We start from the raw sequence: 19659 nt of genomic DNA, 5'->3' as shown, positions 1-19659 counted from the left end.
TTAAAGAACCTTGTGACTGGTTTAGAAAGGTGTTATAGGAATAAAGTTTGTTATTTTTGTATCATGAAATGCAAATACAAAAACTAAACATTAACATTAACGTTTTAATCTTGTAGGATATCCGGTGTTAATTCCAGACCAGTATGTCACTCGATCATCAACCATAAGCCAAGGACATTTCTAACTTGCATGAACAATAACCCATTATGATAAGCCCTGCGTTCTCATCAGAACTCCTTTACAAAACAGTACTCTAGAAAAATGTGACTAACAGGAGTCATCTCAGTTTCAACAAAAGAAGTTCTGTTAAATTTCCCAATAATACTGCCCTGACAAAGCAAACTAAAAAAACAAGAAAAATCACCTAATCCCTTTCAAGTTATTACATTTCACAAACCACTAGTGCGTCACCAGCTGTGCAGTGCGTTAAATCCATCTTAATGCCAACAAAATATACCTGGCTTAGGATGAATTCGATGTTATAGTCCATAATCTTTAAGTACAAATATTAAAACATAGTGGTGTATCATCTCTGCTCAGTCTGTATTTTAGGGAGCGAAACTTGGAATACAATTTACATTTCAGCAGTGCCTTTTAAAGCTGTACTTTCTTTTTTTTAATTGCCTCATCATACATCTGTCCCAAAGTCTTGAACTTTGGCCCCAAATCATCCAGATACTTAAAATCCTCTCCCATGTCGTGGAATGACAGTTTATCCAATGACTGACATATGCTGCCATCTCCTTCAAAGGCATAGCTGTGGGGTTGGTATGCCGGGTGGTCAACAACATTTCCATCAACCTCGTTACATCTCTGTGGAATTTAGAAGTCAAAAATAAATGGCTTGGCTTAATTTGTAAAACAAACAAAAAAGAAACATTACTCAGTATAGCGCTGAATTGCATTTGGTACAGCATGACTGCAGCCCTTCCACACATCATTGCTGTGCAGTCAGTGCAGTTTAATGTATGTGATCGTCAATAAAATCAAGTGCATTATAAGCCATATACAAGGTATGCTTTGTGTGAAATAAACCTCTTACCCTGTTGATATGGTCTTCAATGCGGTCAGCCGATCGAAGGCTTAAAGAACGTTGGTAAATTGATGAGCCGGCCTGCTTACAGAGAACAGGGTTGTCAGCTTTTATTGCATCATATAATGCAAATGCATAATTTTCATAGTGCTTTGTTAACATAATCACTGATTTTCAATGTTTTGTAAAATATGAAGCCTCCTTACCCGATAGGTGTTCGTTCTGTTTGATTTCCACGTAGAGTTCATCCTCTAAAAAATACAAAACACATTGTTCACTGCAGACTTAAATTTACTCTGAAAATCTGTGTATATCTATCTTTTTCTTAATGCATTCTACACTGTAGCATAATATTTTAGAGATCTTTTCACACAAAATTATTTTTTTAACTGCTTCAGCATCTACCTACTTTAGTAATTGAGTAATTAAATACTGAACATATCATAAAATGAATCAAAGCTGCCATCATGTGTGTTTGTTAACATAAGAGTAAATCTGTGAGTATATTTATAAATGTTGTATTTTAATATTATATTTAATATTGGCAGTATAGAATAATAATACTTGTAATCAAACATCCTCACTAACGTTTCACTTTCTTTAAACTACTTTTAGTAGTATTTGTATATGTGTAAAAGCTAACAAGCTAGCATGAGTTAAATATTGTATCCAAAAAAAGGTAAGGCAGTATTTTTTAACATAAGGGTTCCAGCACCCTCTTGTGGATCTAAAGCGGTAGCATGGCTATTCATCATAGAGTTTACCAGTGCCTAGTATAGCATTTCTAGAAAATAAATCGGGTAAGGTAAACGGTTAAGAAGGAAAAGTTGTTTTTATTACAGCCATTATGACTTACCATGCTTCCCATGCCATGGCTCCTGTAGGTTTCTTGTTGATGCATGCCTAGCGACTGGAACTGTAGGAAAGAAACAAAAAAGCTAAATTAAAAAAATCAACAAGCCCTGCTCCTTGGGTCAGATTTGTGCCTTAAAGTTAAATATTTATGCCCATAATTAGGGATATATATTGTTAGGATTGTATTCATATGATACAGACACTGCTTATTGTTTACCTTTATTTATCTACACTTTTGTTGATGCTACAATGAACATTTTATTGTAAAATTAAAAGATTACATTGATAATAGCTGCTTTTAGACACTGACAAGTTCAGCTGGTCTTCATACTCGAGAGCTATGCTCGGCTCAGCATAACCATGGGTAATACCGTTGGTTACCTGTGATTGGCAGGACAGCTCACACGAAGTTTAGGATAGGTCAAACAAATTTGTGGTACATACTCTTGACTAGACTAGGGGGGAGTTGGCTATCCTCTATAAATGAGTTTACAAGGGTCTACAACATTTCAGGATATGTAGCAAGTCTGTCTGACTCACCATGGTAGACGCTGAGCTGTTGTACCTATTTACTTCATATGGTCCTTCTGTATCAATCTGGGATAGATAATTTAGCAGAAGAGGTTAATTAAGCATTGAATTCAGAAAATATTCAAGTTTTATAAAAAATGTTTTAAGTTGAATTACTTTTCAATTAAAAACATTTCAACAGATTTGAAAATGAAAATGTATCTATAGCACCCTCTTCCAAATAATAAAACTTTATGCTTTCTTAAGTGCTCACAAACTTCTCAAAACTGTATATTCATTGGTACAGAAATCAATTCCTACCTGTAGCTTACACTTAAAGACCGCCATAGAGATTCACAACTTAATGCAGCAAATATGATCAGTACATCTAAAAATGAAGAAGCTGTTCCAACTTGTCTTCTCTATGATGTGCTCACACTTTTTAAACGTTTACCTTGCAGACTTTTTCCTATAGCTGTATACACAGCATACATCTTAACCACTCCCTTAGATACCTGTCTGTCATCAAAGAAAAATACGATAACAACTGGATTATAGCTGCCATTCATTTTAAACAGGATTAACTGACACATTTTGGCTTCTCTCCTGATGTCTTTAGCTACACTATGACTGTGTCCAAATTGGCACAACTGATGTTTTTTTTTGGAAAAAAAAAACCCCTTCACCAAAAAAGAAAGAAAGTGTCAGAGTTGAGAGGTTGATCACCTGCATGGTATCCATCTGACCATTTGTCACTACCATATTATCTACTTGTGACTGGAAGAAATTGGGCTCGGTCTGAAGGAAAGAGAGAATATTAAAAAACATGTTTTGCTTGGTGGAGAAATATAGCACACCGTTGTCTTGAATTTACACGCACAGAACATGACAAACCCACCATGCATGGAGAGCCCCCTCCTTCTTGATTGTACTGGATTAGAGTCTGATTGCCCTCATCTTTTGGCAAAATCTCAATCTTATCTGGTCCAAACTTGCAGAATAATGCAATTAAAAGCACTGCAGACACACATGAAACAAATGCTAAGAACACAGTGTGCATCTTGTCTTTGTGTTTTATTGAACTGTCATTGCCATGGGTACCAGAAGGTCTCCCAAGTAGTACATTAAAGTTGGTTGGGAAAGCAGAAGAGCCGCTTCTTCCTTATAAACAACAGATGTGACTGTGGTTGTACTAAGGAGTTCTAAAAGTGTAACTGTCTGATTGGGTTATTTGTAAAAATTAAAGCATTTCTTACAGTGAAACTGAAATTGAAAACAAAAAGGTTTTGCGGTCAACACTTGTGTATTAATGCTAATACAGATTTTCTATTTTTTTCCTTCAAAAACACAGGAGACTATAATCTTATTAGAATTTATGATAGCTCAGTTTTGTCTTCTCACTGATTTTAATACTCACACAAAAAGGCAAGCAATCCTGCAATAACCAACCCAATGCCAACTGATCCAAGACGGGTTGAAAGCGGCTCTCTGCCGCGACAAACATCATTTTCATCACATTGACACACGGTCAATTGCAGAGTGTCATGTCCAGCTATGCCCTGTTGGTCCATAATCACCAGGGGAATGGAATAGTTAAGATAAGGAAGTGTCTTCTGGCTAACAAGAGATACTTCCTCACCTGTGTGGGGTGAGAAAACAGCATGGGGTTTTGTGGCTTTTCCCCAGAAATGTTTGTTTAATATAGAAATGAGGGTTAACATATATCTAAATGTACCAACCATAGTCAGGTTCTATTTTCCACTGTTGCTTTTGTGTTTCATCCCCCAGAGAAAAGTGGAAGGGTCCACTGTAAGGATTGGCATCTAGGTCCTTTGCAGGAACCTTGACCTTGTTAACCTTGTTTCCACACATGACAGCGCTGTTGTTGACCAGTTTAGGAGTATTGTCATTGATGTCCGTCAGGTGGATCCTGACAGTGCATGTGCTCGTGGCTGGAGGCTGACCTTTGAAACCACAGCAAAATTGAAAAAAAAATTGCTTTGTTATTCAGAAGATTTCTTTAAGAAATTATCCAATTTATTTTAACAATAGTAGAGCTTCTGTGTACCATCATCTATAGCAGCTATGACGACTGTGTAAACATTCTTGTCATCAACAAATCGTGACTCTCTGTCCATCCTCTTAGTTGATTTGATTTCTCCTGTTTTGCTATCAATGGCCACCCAGTCAGCTGGATCTGTTTGGAGCTCATACCTAAAGAGTAATCAGAGAGTGGTGCAGAACATATTAGATGAAAATACTGAGTTTTAGCTTGTGGAAACCAAAGCTGTAGCTTTTTGTGTACTGCAGTGCAAAGGGCGTTACTCCTTCAGTAGCCATTTCTAACTTAATCATGTTATGCTTCTCTGTGACACCTACTGGCCTTGCAGTGGTAAGGCCACTGTTGTATAGGCTTATTTTCTGATAATCTATATGACCAGGTGTCGATAAAGACATGATTAGATTAGCTTGGGATAACTACCATTTCTTGTTGCTTATCACGCTTTGCAGGATCTGTTTTTTCTTTCAAGAAAGAAGAAGAAATAAAAGGGTTTAAATAAAACCCTTGTCAGTCTCCATTTTATGTTGTAGCTTACAGGCAGAATGAAAAATCTTGGATTCACATTAGACTCAATCAATGAGATTATCATGAACTACAGTACAGTATAACTCAAATTAAGTCAACTGACCCAACCTTTATGTCAAGAAGTGTTATTGCTGAGGAGATTTGGGCCACTTGGGGTTTGTTCTATAAACATAGCAGATTTAGTCATAATTTAGTAACTGAGTATTATCAATAATCAATGCCGCAGAGTTTTACTGGCACATATACAATTTTATTGGCCTGTAAAAAACCTATATATATTATTATTTTTAAATATTAATGCAGTTTTATTAATATTTTATTTTATTTCACTTGATGTTGATGTTACGCAAGCCTTGAAATATGGTGTAGTACACCTCATGTCCCCCTTTAAACTCGGCCCCTGTTTACTGCAGGTAGAAAGTGAGAGGTTTGTCAGCCTTCAGCAAGCTGCCTATTTTAGTAATCGTATCAGACTAAGTTGACAGTTCATCAGCATGTAACTTCTGTTGCTTTACTGTACATTCTTGCTGTATAAGAAAACAGTGGTGGATGGAACAACTACAAAGTTCTCTTTTCTTCATGTTAGAGTTTTTTGATCAGCTGGTTGAATGAAGGACTCCCGCTAGCTTTTTTCCAGTAAAGGTTTTAATGGTGATTACAGAAACAGCACTACTAAAAAAACATTTTCTTTCACTCTACCTGAGGTCTTAATAGCTCCACCTCTTTTCTCTTTTGCTGTGTGTGTAGACAGACTCCACGTTAAACTATGGCATCTACATCACTGCTGCTGTTGTGTTACCAGTTTTTTGTTGAAAAACCGGGGGCTGCGCTGGCTTAATGTTGTTATACTTTTATTGATGTCTGCTTCTAGATATGTTTCTACTGCAAGTCTATTCTTAGGCACAAATGTGGGTGAGGCACTCAGGTTTACATGGGGACAACTGAGCGCTACACAGCTGTGTGTTAAACGAAGTATCAAAGAAAAAATTTGTGTTGAGGATTTTTTTAATTGAGTTATTCGAATGACTCAAAGAATCATTGCAGCCCTTATATATTTATGTCAATCAAAATAAGCTTTGTAGAAAGGTTGTAGACACCCTACCTGGTAATATTAGAGTCGACGTCTTGAACCTTTGGCTTGAACAGCACCTTTCCTGGCTCTGCTTCCTCCTTCAGGTGTATGTCATCTATAGCTTTTTCAAACTCTGGTGGATCGTTGGTATCAATCATTTTTAGAATGACATTGGCTCTGTCTGTAGGTGGATTTGTGCCAGCACAAACAAATATGTCTTCAATGTTTTTTACTCCAATCTGCAGGTTTATTGAAGTTGTGTGTTGAAAATTTTTTTTCTGAAACACACAACACGTACACACACAAACAACTTTTATTAAATGCTGATACAGTTTTTGTGATAAAACATTAGTGGACTAGTTCTTCCCAGAGTAAAATAATCAAGTTTTTAATCCAAGTGAGAAAAGCAGAATTACCTTGACAATACTCAGGACACCCTCATTTGTTTCTGGATCAGTTTCAATTTTGTAGATTCCTTCTTCATTCCCTGCAATAATGGAGTACTTGGCACGCCATGCATCAGTTTTCGGAGTGTCTTTATCCTCCACAGCAACTCTCAAAACATTAGCAATGGTCTTCATTTCTATTGCTTCACCATTGTACTAAAGAGAAGGAAAAATTTCAAAAGTTTAATATGTGCGTCTCTTAAAAAGCACTTTTAGTAAGTAAAATAATTGGTACCTGTCTCTCCTTAAATCTTGGTTGGTGAGTGTTTGCATCGTCAATGTTCAGGGTAACAACAGCAGTAGAGGACTGAGTCTTTGGCTTTGTTCCATGATCTTTTGCTTGTAAGACGATGGTATACTTTGTTGCTTTCTGAAACATATAAAATATATTTGAGATATTTGAAAATTCAACATGTTTATTTGCATGTACATTAACTTTTCAAAGATTTCGCAAGAATATCGCAATAAATCTCACATCATAGTCAAAGCATCCTTTTAAGGTGAGTCTGGCCAGTCCTTCTTGAAGCTGCTCCACACCAATTTTGGGCTCTGCTGGAGTCTGTGAAACCATCGTGATGTCAAATTTAGAGTTGGGTGTGTTCTCCTTATCTATGTCTGTGACCTTCAGGGTAACTGGCAAAACACCTTTAAGAAGTTGGGTAAAGACAAACAAGGAGAGTTGGAGAGTAAATGTGGGATAAAGAAAATGTTTTCAGTCAGGAAAACATAACTATAGAACTATGTAGTATGATTATAGTAAGATGAAATATGAGACTTTGGTTTGAAATGATTCTATATTCTCTAAGAGTCTTAATATCATTTGTTTTATTTTTTTAGTGTTCGAAATAGAAAATGTGCACACTATGAGTTATTTACCACACCGTATACTCACTTCCTTGTATATTTTCTTTTACATTAACTGTTACTTCAGGAGGAGAGAACTTGGGTGGATTATCATTTATGTCTTGTATTTCAACATCAAATGCTAGTTCCTTGTCTAGTTTTTCACCCGTATTTCTGTCCAAGACATCAAAGTTAATCTGTGGATAGAAAAAAACACTCAAATAAAACATTTCGCATCACTTAAAAAGCATCAATATCAGTTGCGTTTATTGTCAGAGGAATTTATATTCCAGTATTAGCTCACATGGTAAAGTGACTTTTGCTCCCTGTCCACTTTTTTATGTGCAAAGACGGCTCCAGTGGTTTCATCGATGGTAAACACGTCCGGCACACCGTCACCACTTAAACGGAACTTAAAGTCTTTCCCCTGAGTCTTGTCGTTATACATCTAGTCAAGATACAATCAGGCTGTTAATTTTTGCATATTAGATTTGTCCATAGTGACCAGTCATATCATTTATCAGTATCAGTTATTTCTTTCATATAATTTCCTTACCTTTGAAATCTCTTCGGGGTACTGTGCATCCTTTTCTTCTTCTAATTCAATTGTAGATAAGACCCATCTTCTTTTGGAACGCACCAGGAGATCCTGATAAGGCCAAAATATGGACCAAACTTTACAACAGCTTTGTTTTCTACAGAAAGTTATTTTACAAAAATAGCCTTAACAAACAGATAAAGTAAAAATTATGTTTACCCTTTTGGAAGGGCTGCTGTACTTGCTACCATAACAATCTGCCACGGCTGCTGCAGCAACCTATATGCAACAGGAAAACATTGCTGTGAGATTCAGTTGCTGTAGCAAACTTCAATCTGCATGTTTATAAGAAAAACAGAATCATTTGTGTACAAGTATTGGAGAAGGAACTCATGATGAATGTGTCAGTGAATAAGACAGCCTGATGACAAATTAACAGTAATGAGCGGGAAGTGATCATTATTTAATCAACTCCTGCAATTCTAACATGATTCAGGAAGTATAATTGCATTGAACTAATGATTTTCAGGTGAACAACTGTAGCATTGTGTAACCATAAGTGACCTGAAATGAAACCTTGTCTCTTCTTTCTTGCTCTCTTCCTTCCCTGCCTTTACAGACTTCCTCTGCTCAAAAGCCATTGCTAAGTTACTGTTAAGGGCACATATAGACAGCTAAAATAGTAAATAAATCATTAACTTGAGGGTGAAAGGAGTAGCACAAACAGCAGTCCCAGTGCTTAATGTTAACAGTTTTAATCCTAAAGTTAAGACATGTCAAAACAGGTTAATGATAAGGAGAACCTATAGTCCTATGTCGGGACATGCAGAGATCTTCACACACAAAATAAATATCATCAGAGGTGGGAAGTAACGAAGTGTGAATACTTAGTTACTGTACTCATGTACAGACTACTTTTTACTTTTACTGCCTACATTTTTAAACAAGTGTCTATACTTTCTACTCCTTACATTTTCAAAGCAGCTTTAACACATTTGGGTGGGTTATTATTTTGTCTCTGTGACCCTTCAAACATCAAACCGATTTGACCCTAAACAGAAACACACGAGTGGCAGTCCTGTTCATGCATTAATCATCAGAGGATGTTGCATAAAAAGAGATGACGTGTACCAAATTTACGGGTTAAAAGTAGACCGGTGCTTTTTGTTTTTGTTTTTGCCACAACACCGGAACAACAGCAGATGTACGGAAGTCGTGTTTGTGGTACTTTGGCATCTAGCTTGTCCTACAGAGGAGTGAATATACGGGGAGTGATTTTTGTGTTTTGTGTCTTTGTTGGTTGCTCTAATGTGTTTAACATATCTACAAATGAATACTGACATTACTTTTATAGAGAATAAAGGTGACCTTGGTTCTTGCAACCTGTAGAAACTATTACACAGCCTCACCATATGGCTTAGAACAGCGGTCCCCAACCTTTTTTGCGCCACGGACCGGTTTATGCCCGACAATATTTTCATGGACCGGCCTTTAAGGTGTCGCGAATAAATACAACAAAATAAAACTAGTACTGGTACCGAAAAAAAGAAAATTTATTCCTAACACACGTGAAAAGACCAAGGAAAAACGAGTTAACGATAAAAACAATAACAAAATAATGCTGAAAACCGATAAAAACCCTGAAAACTATACATTTCCTCAACTCTCGCAGCCCGGTACCAAACGACTCACGGACAGGTACTGGTCCGAGGCCCGGGGGTTGGGGACCGCTGGCTTAGAACAAATGACATTTTTAAGTATTAGTTTAGTTTGGGTTGTTCATGATGCTTAGTTTCACCAGGGGTCACACACAAAAACAGATGTCTCATATATGGCAGCATCTGAAAATTGACTCAAACAAACAATTTGCAGATTACTAGTAAGGTGTACCAACCTCTGGTCTTCATCTTGTTCAGGTTGCTGTGTAACTGCTATAGTTGCACAAGCTGCACACCCTAGCACACAACCATGAGCCCCACGAAAGTGTATAAATCCCCAACAACTCTGTTACAGATACTGGCACAATACACAGTATTTTACTGAGAGATGACAGGAAGCTCTAGGGTCACTGCATACTACCTTGACCAAAGCCTTTCAATGAGGTCCTACTTATATATATCTATATATATCTGTATCTATCTATCGATATATAATCAAAAGTTTAAGACCACTTGAAAAATGGCAACAACAAAAAACCTGTATGGTTGGATCTTAACGAGGTTCCAAGCAGGGCTTCAACATGCTAGAAGAAGAAATGGGAGTGAGACAAAACATTTTTTGAGTATGCAATTTATTAAAAGCACTCCCATTCCTTCTTCTAGCATGTTGAAGCTCTGCTTGGAACCTTGTTAAGATCCGACCATGCAATTTTTTGTTGTTGCCATTTTTCAGGTTTTCTTAAACTTTTGATTAGGACTCTATATTTAGTTTTTGTGCATAGTTTTTTTTAAATTTATATATACTTTTATCCACATTCATGTTAAAGCCTAAAGGTCTCCTGTAAGTTTCATATAAAATAAACAAGTGAAGAGTGTGCTTAAACCTTTGCAACAGTATGAAACATTTTTGTGCTTTATTTTAAAATAATTGGCTCCCTCAAAATACAAAATATGGAAAACCATTCAAACAAAGTACCCAAAATTTGTTGAAGTCATTTATATCAATATTTTCTGGATTTTTTTTTCTGAATGAAGAATAATCATCTGACAAACATGCAGTATTATAGCATTTAGTTTACCAAGTGCAGATGACAGGACATATATTATGTTATTAGCTACTAAATAAAATAGTAAATAAGTAAATGAGCTTCAGACAATAATAGGAAGGTCTGTAGGCTAGTACAGCGGTCCCCAACCCCCGGGCCTCGGACCGGTCTGTGAGTCGTTTGGTACCGGGCCGCGAGAGTTGAGGCTCAGGTGTGAAATGTATGGTTTTCAGGGTTTTTATCGGTTTTCAGCGTTATTTTGTTATCGTTTTATTGTTAACTCGGTTTTCCTGGGTCTTTTCACATGTGTTATGAATAAATCTTCTTTTTTTCGGTACCGGTACTAGTTTTATTTTGTTGTATTTATCCGCGACACCTTAAAAGCCGGTCCGTGAAAATATTGTCGGGCATAAACCGGTCCGTGGCGCAAAAAAGGTTGGGGACCGCTGGGCTAGTACATATAGTACGATGGATGAACCTGGGAGTGAGCATATAGGTGTGTGTGCAAATAACCTCTTGATTGATTGTCTTTCCCACAACAGAAACTAAATATACTGCAAAGTAAATTTAAACACCTAAAGCACCTGAGCACCTAAAGGCTTATTCACCGAATACATTGTGTTAAAGTTCATAGTCCACAAGCTGTAACAACACTGCATAGAACAAGTTCTGCTTGCGTTGCTCATCTATCTACCTGCTCTTGTGAACGGATGGGAACTTATACATTAACAGAAGCTAAATGCTCTATGCAGGTTAATGTAACCTGAAAATATCATTAGATAAAATCCAAATAAACATTACAGAAAAAATATCAAACAGTGAAATTGATGTTTATCTTCAGTGGTGAATACAATTATCTTTTTTGGGTTTAACAATAAAAATAAGAAAAAGAATAACAATAAGAATTTATAAGACAATGCCTTATCAATACTGAAGATTATTAAAAAGGTTGTTCTTACCAACAGAAAAAGGGAGATCCTCATCTTGCTTTACACTCCTTGATATCCTCTGCTGGAGTGCTCTGAGTTTCAAAAACAGCTTGACTAGGAGAGTGGGAAAGCCCCGCCCACAGCTGCTGTAGAGAGCAGATTGACTGACTTTCTAGTCTACGCAGACCTGCGTCTTCATGCTGTACTATTTGATGTATCAGGGTGCAATACATCCCAGTTTTGTGCAGGAAAAGACCAGTTGGTTTTGTATTATATATATATATATATATATATATATATATATATATATATATCCCATAAATGTACCTACATAAATGTCCTTCATGAGAGAATGTATAACCTACTGTGAGTTTTCAGTCTGTGGGTGTGCTTCGCAGCTCAGGTGTACATCCCTCCAGCTCTACAGCTCAGGTTACCGTGTTTTATTTATGCGTGGCCTACATCATATGCAAATGGAGTTCGAATCCACAGATCCTTCAGCTTAGTCGCTTTGAGAACCTTTTAAGCACACAGGTAAAAGTAGCTTCACTCATACTCAGTCAGTGATATGTTACACACACTCTGTATGTGCCTTCTCTACCTGCGTATTCCCATAATTCCTAAATATTTAGTACTGAAGCTTTGCAGTTCTTTTCAGACTCAGAGTCAGTGGATTTGAATTGTAATTAACAGTTATTATCATGTAATCCTTGACTAATTGTAACTGTGTCCACCTTGCCAAAGGCAATGCTTACTGGCAGGTTTTGGAGGTATTAGTTTTGGCTTGAGTCCACAAAGTTGCAGGTAAACAGTTCCCACTGATTAAGCCTGGTTATTAAAATGACGCATCTGTATTTAAGGAGGCGAGGCCCATCTAAAAAAATAAATTTGGATGGTGATTCACTACTTTAACATGGAATCAAATTACTTCGTCACTGATGTTTAACACATAATTTATTAAACTGATATATGAATACTGCTATATTCTTGAATACTGTTTTCTCTCTCCCATGTGCTATGTTTTGTCCCGTCTCCCTATATATGTATATGTATACAAACTTGAATTGAATTGAAATTGAATAACTCTGTGTACTTGTACTTGTGTTGTATAAATTAAAGGGCTATAGAAGCTAAATCAGAAAAAAAAAATACGTTAAATGGGCCCTAGTGTAACTTGACCACGACATCCCACATATAAAAAAAAGCTTCCAGGTTTTTTGTTTCTTTGTTTTTTTTTTTTTTTTAAATATATATTTTAAAAGTACACAAAATGAGCAAGTGCAACTCATATCCTGGAGCCTTCCTAAGCAACATAAAGAAGGTTCAAATTGTAAACCTTAAAACTCAGTAAAAAAGTAAAACAACCAAGCCTAAAGGAGTACATTGATAGACTGATGACATTACTAAATGACACGTGGCCACTAAACTACTGTTTGTAGTAGTTGTTGTTATGATACTAGAAAGTTTCAGAACTGATACAGATAGTCACTATACTGGACTATAATTTCAGAAAATGATAACTATAATTTTAACTTGTCTGTAGAACAAAAAATACGATGATAAGGTGTATATGTTGACATTATATAAATGAAAAAAAGACCAGAAGTAGAGTATCTTTTCTATCGTTCTATTGTGGTCCAATTCTAGTGACTTGGCATGATATTTTATACTGATCAAATAGAGTTGGCAAGGTTGCCATTGTTTCTTTCTAGTTCCTGGTTGACCTTGTTTAGCCTCAATCTGGCGCTGCTTTGGAGAAACATAGAACTTTTTAGACAACAATAATTGAGTTTTCTTAGTGAAGTGTTGTTCAGTGCTGTGAACGTCAACTATGCATTGATTATATGTTGCAGACAAGGACAGCTGGACACCCGACAGCCAAGTAATCATTCCTGTTATACTTGGCCTGGAGTCTGCCTGGGCCACATGTGCGGCTGGTGCATTGTAATTAAAATTCTCTCGGGAGAAGTCACAAAAAACAGGCAAACATGAAGGGATCCACACGGACTCATCTGATGAAATTTATGTAACTTGGCCCTCAGTGGACCCTAGCAGACTTTTGTGCATGGAAAGTATTACCAAGGCTTTAAGCTGCTATTGAGTGAAAATCTTCCTATGAAGATCTCCAGGGATTCCTGATATATTTTAAAACATGTACACCTGTGTGAAGACATATCCACAGAGCTTCAAGATGACAGTGATTCACAGGCATTTAAAATTTCACATTTTTGCATTTTCCATAGATGAGTATCAACTGTAAATACCTATTCTTACATATTTATCCCTATATTTGTTCTTTTTTCAACAGAAAGTTTGATAACAGGAATAGTGATGATAGCGTCACACTGAGGAGGGCAAACCCCAAATCTGTAATAATAACCTTTTTCAAAAGTTAACATCTCATCTTTTTAACAGTATGTGAATGTGTAAACCTTCCCTGAAGAAACCAAATATACTCAATTGTAAAACGACCTGTTCAACAAGCTTAAACATGTGGGAAAGTAATTTGCTTATTTTCATCTCCCCTCCCCTATGTTCCACACAACCACAGCGTGCTTGCTAGGTTGTTGAACCAGATGAATTCTGGCTCTGTGAAGAGTGTTGGCTGGTTAGTTGACAGATTCTTGTGGAGTTATCGGCAGGCTTACAGTAGTTGCCTCCAGCGTCTGTATATGTGTATATGTGTGTTTGTATTTGTGGGAGCACAGTGCCAAACCCCTCCTAATGGTTGCACCAGAGTAACTGATGCCTAACACTGTTGATCCATGGAAGAAGGTTTTTCCAAAACCTCAACATGAACAAAGCAATCCAACAGTGCAAACAAAGTAGTCACAATCATTTTCAAAAATCTGCATGACTTTTACCAATCACTACATGTAGCACCTTGTCACACAGAGATTTAGTCAGGTGATTTTTCAAAATGTTTCCCACTGCAGAGTCAGAACATAAAAAAAATGAGCTCCTCCCTTTAGACCCAAGTAACCTTAAGGCTTTTATGTTTGTCACGCAAAGATGGCTTTTACAACCTGCTGTATTTTCACTTTTTTTTTTTGTAGTCTTCTTTTTAGTTATTTTCTCTGTCAATGAAGTTAGCTTTCTTTTTGTAATTTGTTATTCTTTCTATGACTATTCTGTGACTATTAACAAATTTAACATCCCAAACCCACCTGATACAGTACAAAATTGTTGATTTTCTGATAATTATTGTTTGGTTGATAAGAATTATATTTCCATTATCTTAAAAAAAGGAGTAATTAATTACATGTTCTTTAAGATTTAAGTGTGTTACAATTATGGAATTACTGGAAGAAACCACTTATAGGCTGTATTTTTGGTGCTTGCACCTATTTAGCTTCTTTCACTAAGTTGCTGAATCAGTGTATATGGTGCACAAATCTGCAGTTCTCATTTTAAAACAAAATAGGGTTTAAATTTGAACTATCTGTGATTCCTTGACATGATATTCAAAGCAAATTTCCATTGCTCTGGTAGTAGCCCTGCCACAAAAGATTATTTTGATAGTCGACTAGTCACCGATTATTTTTGCGATTAGTTGACTAATCAGATCATGCATCCATTGGAAGTAAAACGTACAGCTTATTGCATCAGCATGTGTCTGCTCTTATATAACTATCATTATATTACAGCTTGAAGTTTTTAAGGTATGTGCTAACTAAAAATAAAGACAAGATGACAGTTTATTAAACTTTTAATGAAATTGGCAAATTGTCTCGGTGGAGTTTAATAAACTCAGCCGTCTGCTCCTTGCTATCTAAAATATAACAGGACACCGGAGTATATTTTCGAGCATCTCACACTTCAGTTTTCTGTTTGATGTTTATTCAGCTGTGTAAAAACTATAACTTTAATCTCAGCCAAACTGATTTACTCAGGAACAAATAAAACACTGAAAAAAGGCAAACAATAAGATTTTTACGTTATCTAAGTGACTTATATATCATGTTTAACTGAAGTAGCAAAAGACCGTGGGGGGTGTTCTCGCCAGCTCTAGTGAGCCTTGAACCCTGGCTAGCTATCGAGCTGGTGGGTAACAGACCTCTCCGAAATCGTCAGAGCACTTTTGCAAATATGTGATGTCTTGATAAATCGAGCAGATATATGAAGTTTACACAGCTACATTCTTGCCTGAAAATATGTTAAAAGTTTATTTTGTGACCCAGAAAGAGTAATATTAAAACTCAGTAGCTGCCGCCATTGTTGGAACATGGAATTGGCTGGGATAGGTTGGGCCACGAAGGATACACCCAACCCATCCTTCCAATCTGGGGAAATGAAGATTGGAAATGAAGGACGCATTTGTCGGCCGCATTTGGAGAAACCTTCAAATTTGAACAGCCTTCGTCGCTTCACTGTAACGTAATTGGCCAACAAATGCGGCCTCCGAAGGATGAGACTGCTTCTTCTTCTTTGGCATGTAACTGCAGCTGGCATCTTTGTATTGCATTGCTGTCATCTTCTGTTTTGGTCCATTATTACACTCTTAAATCCTACTACTTAGTCCTGCATCTTTTAGGATCTTACAAAGCTTCAAACAATGCGTCGACTATAAAATTAGTCGTCGATGATTTTTATAGTTGACGTAATCATGATTCGTGATGGCTACCAGATAAGCAGCCCTAACAGGTAGCCATCTCTGTACTGTATAACAAATCAGGAATTTAACAGATCAAATGTTTAGAAGTCAAAACTTGTTTAAATCGTTTTATTTATACCGGCATTTGAGCCAGCCAACTTGACTGGAGAAGCCGGAACTTAATCAAGAGTAAACCTCGAAAACTAGTTTTTGTCTTTCAATTTTAGTAAATAACTAATTTGGCATTTGGATTCTAGTTTTACTATTCTTTTGTTTGTTTTTTTGTACAAAAAAACGTCAATTTGAAAAGTCATTATAAAAACAGCAATAATATTTAAGTATTAAAAATATTATTTCATTATAGTGCTTGAGCATAAACCATAAGCTGGTGGTTAAACCATTACAAAAAAAAAAAGAAAAAAGAAATCTTAGATCATAACCTAATTTAAAACATACATGCATCTATTTTCTTCTGCTTATATACAGGGTTGCTGGTGGGCTGGAACCTATCCCAGCTGCCAGGGGGCAAGAAGCGACTTAAAAAACTGACGTGAGTATTGCCTATTGTAAAGTGCCAGTTACAATATTGTGTTTGAAAATGGAGCAAAGTGCACACAAGTTCAAACCTGCATATTAGGTTCAGTACTTGTACTTATTACTGCCATACCTGCCTCTACAGTAGGTTGATACTGTATGAAAGAACCTGGCCTGACCTTGTCAGTTAGAAAATAGTTACACAAGACAATGCACAAATAACAAATATAAACACACAAAACCATTTTAAGTGTTAGTCAGTGTCAGTTTAGTGAATGAAAGGTGTGGAAACTGGTATAATTACAGCTGGTTTTCAGAAGGAGGATTTGTAAATGAAGCACACACAAAAAGGGGTTTACTAAGGTTTGCAGTGGACATGTTGCCACAAAGAAGCATGTCTTACTTTGTACCTGATGTGGTTTTGATAGATGATAAGTAAGTGTTTATTTATTTGGAATGGGAGGAGGAGATGTTATCTGAACAAGTGCGTAACTGGCAAAGATGGATGGAAGCTATGACTGCAGTGCCAATAATTTGGCTCTGCCCTGTAACTCTTCACTGAGTCTTCACCCTATATATCCAGAGCCAAGCTTAGCATATCCCCGCTCTTCAGTAAGTAGTGTCCCGATGAAGCAGACCAGAACCTACCTGAACTGAACGGTGTAAGAGAAAGGAGGGGAATCCCCTCAGCTTCACATAGTCTCACACAGCCTGTAGAAAAAACATGCACATGGCACAGTAGATAGTAGTAGATATCTTCATTAACATATGGATAGGCTGAGAATTAATGGTAAATGTTATATTTTCTACAAGACAACATAAAAGTCAGCTATTACGGACAATTTAAGGTTTATACCGTGGAATAGTTTGTAATAACGCAGCTCCTCTCTTAGTTTATCAGGAGAAGATCCAGATGATTTACACAGAGGACAGCAGTCCCCAGCAGCTTTTAAAAAAGAATAGTTATCCTTGTATCAAAAACATTGATTTACCTTCAGCATCTTCTTATATATATGATTTGTCTGTATTTCTTTTGGCGTGTTTTTATGCATTCATTTTGTTAGCATGTTGCTCTCGCCAAATTTGGTCTATTCATTTTTGGCTGTCTTTGTTACTGGGTCACCCACAGAACTCTCCACTCCCATTTGTGAAAGATCAAACTAGCAGCAATTTGCCCTGCTTTGAAAGTGTGGCTCCTTAAACTCTGGGCAGGAGTTAAGAATTTTCCCTAAAAGTGTGTGACGTCGGTAAAAGCTGGTTGAAATGGGCTGGAATGAGCTTATTATATTATATTATTATAGCCAATATTGGAAGTCAGAACCTGACTAGCAATGTAGTGGGTAGTAGTGGTGGGATTTCCGGCTCCTTTTAGAGAACCGGCTCTTTCGGCTCGGCTCACTAAAAAGAGCCGGCTCTTTCGGCTCTTCAGGTTGTTTTGTTGCTTTAATTAATTTATTATTAACAATAATATAAAATTATGCGCAAAAAGAATTACTAATGTAAAAAAAAAGTGTTTTTATTTATATATGTTTATATATAAATATATGTGGTGGCCCCTAGAGACAAAACACGTACAAACTCCAAAACACATTCCTAGCGTTAACTGAACTTCCAAAACAGAGCTACCTAGATCACTTAAATTACACAATTGAAAGCATATGTGTATTGTTTGTGTATTTATACACAAGCACTCATATATATTCAAATAATAAAAAAAAAAAGTTCATTTACCTGTTACTACCACACACCAAATCCGGTCGTTGGTACTTGCTGGCTTGTGTAGCCACTAGGTAACAAAAGCTCAACACTGCCCCTAGCATCCTGGAGCACTTCTGTTGTGTTTTGTACCTGTTTTGGAGTTTTTACGTGTTTTGTCTCTAGGGGCCACTGTAAATATACTTTTATTTATTCACTCCACATAAAATGTGATAAATAATATAATACAAAACCAACTAGTCACAGTTCAACTTTTAACTATTTAAATTTTCAGCTTTTTCCTTTTAAACAAATTTAAAATGAAACAACACAAAACACTGCAAACCACAACACAATTAAATATAAATTAAAATATAAAAACAAAAAGAAGATGCACATTCTCTGTCATATGGGCCTGCACGAATAAACTTTCTGAATCCTTTATTGGATGTGGATGATTACTATACCTTTCTAATGTGACGATGTCATCCCTGGGTCTCTTTCCTGTGCTACTGCGAGTGTAACTACTGCCCCTCCCCCCTCTTCCCAGCGCAAAGCACAAGGCTCGCATGCGGAGTGAAGCGGAAAAAAGAGCGAGAGAGAGGGTGAGAGAAGGAAAACAAAACCCACGGCTCGTGATAAGGAGCCCGACTCGCATCGTTCACGTCAAAGACCCGGCTCTAAAAGCCATTTTGTTCGCGACCGACACATCACTAGTGGGTAGAGGGTGTTTTATTCTTATAAATTAAAATACGTAATTTAGGTTGGTGGTGCATTGAAGGCCCGCCACAGCAGTGCTGTTGTTAGTCTACTTAAAACCCACAGGGCATTACACAGAAAACATGAGCAATGGATGGAGTTGACAAAAGTAGTCAGAATGTGGTTAATAGTGAAGGATTGACTGTGATTCCCCCAAGCCATGTGGTTTACAGCTACATGTTATAGCAGACCTTCCCAAAGTGTGGGGCCCGCCCCCTGGCGGGGGGGGGGGGGGGGCGCAGGATGAAAAGGGAAAAAACAAAACAACGCTTGAACACTGCTAGCACGGGGCGCCCACACAAACGCAAAGCAGGAGATGAAGCATCGCTGACTATGCTTCCAAACCAACTTTATTCTAAGCCAAAGACTAGAAAATATGGTGAAGCATATCTTCCTTTGGCTTCACCTGCACAAGTGCCGAGGTAGGTCTCCCCTGCAAAATTGGTTTTCCCTGCGTCGGGAGCAAGCGCTGGGCTCTTCAAATCACGGACAAACAGGATCCCACATTCTTGATTTTTAGTTCACAAACACTTGTTGTAATGACTAACTACTCCTGACAT

General features: G+C 37.1%; 1 protein-coding gene across 2 annotated transcripts; it reads right to left on the bottom strand.

The window, feature by feature from the left end:
- Window positions 1-11600, bottom strand: cdh26.1 (cadherin 26, tandem duplicate 1). Of its 2 annotated transcripts, none has more exons than XM_087834203.1 (19): window positions 11548-11600; window positions 8104-8163; window positions 7903-7995; window positions 7651-7794; window positions 7396-7543; window positions 6979-7148; window positions 6739-6873; window positions 6474-6659; window positions 6088-6335; window positions 4467-4612; window positions 4138-4362; window positions 3816-4037; window positions 3297-3415; window positions 3125-3196; window positions 2429-2485; window positions 1890-1949; window positions 1240-1284; window positions 1043-1117; window positions 1-813 (listed from the first exon to the last, which is right to left on the bottom strand). In XM_087834203.1, exons 1-19 carry the CDS (start codon window positions 11569-11571, stop codon window positions 595-597), a joined length of 2448 nt encoding a protein of 815 aa, XP_087690329.1. In that variant the 5' UTR covers window positions 11572-11600; the 3' UTR covers window positions 1-594. The 2 variants fall into 2 exon arrangements, with proteins under 2 accessions (XP_087690329.1, XP_087690330.1); XM_087834204.1 differs by having other exon boundaries at window positions 1043-1114.
- Window positions 11601-19659: the final 8059 nt, after the last annotated feature.

Source organism: Neolamprologus brichardi, chromosome 20 (assembly GCF_056152115.1).
Source record: "Neolamprologus brichardi isolate AB-2024 chromosome 20, ASM5615211v1, whole genome shotgun sequence".
Lineage (NCBI taxonomy): Eukaryota > Metazoa > Chordata > Actinopteri > Cichliformes > Cichlidae > Neolamprologus > Neolamprologus brichardi.
Note: the sequence above shows the minus strand (reverse complement) of the source record. Positions and strands in the feature narration are given on the sequence as shown.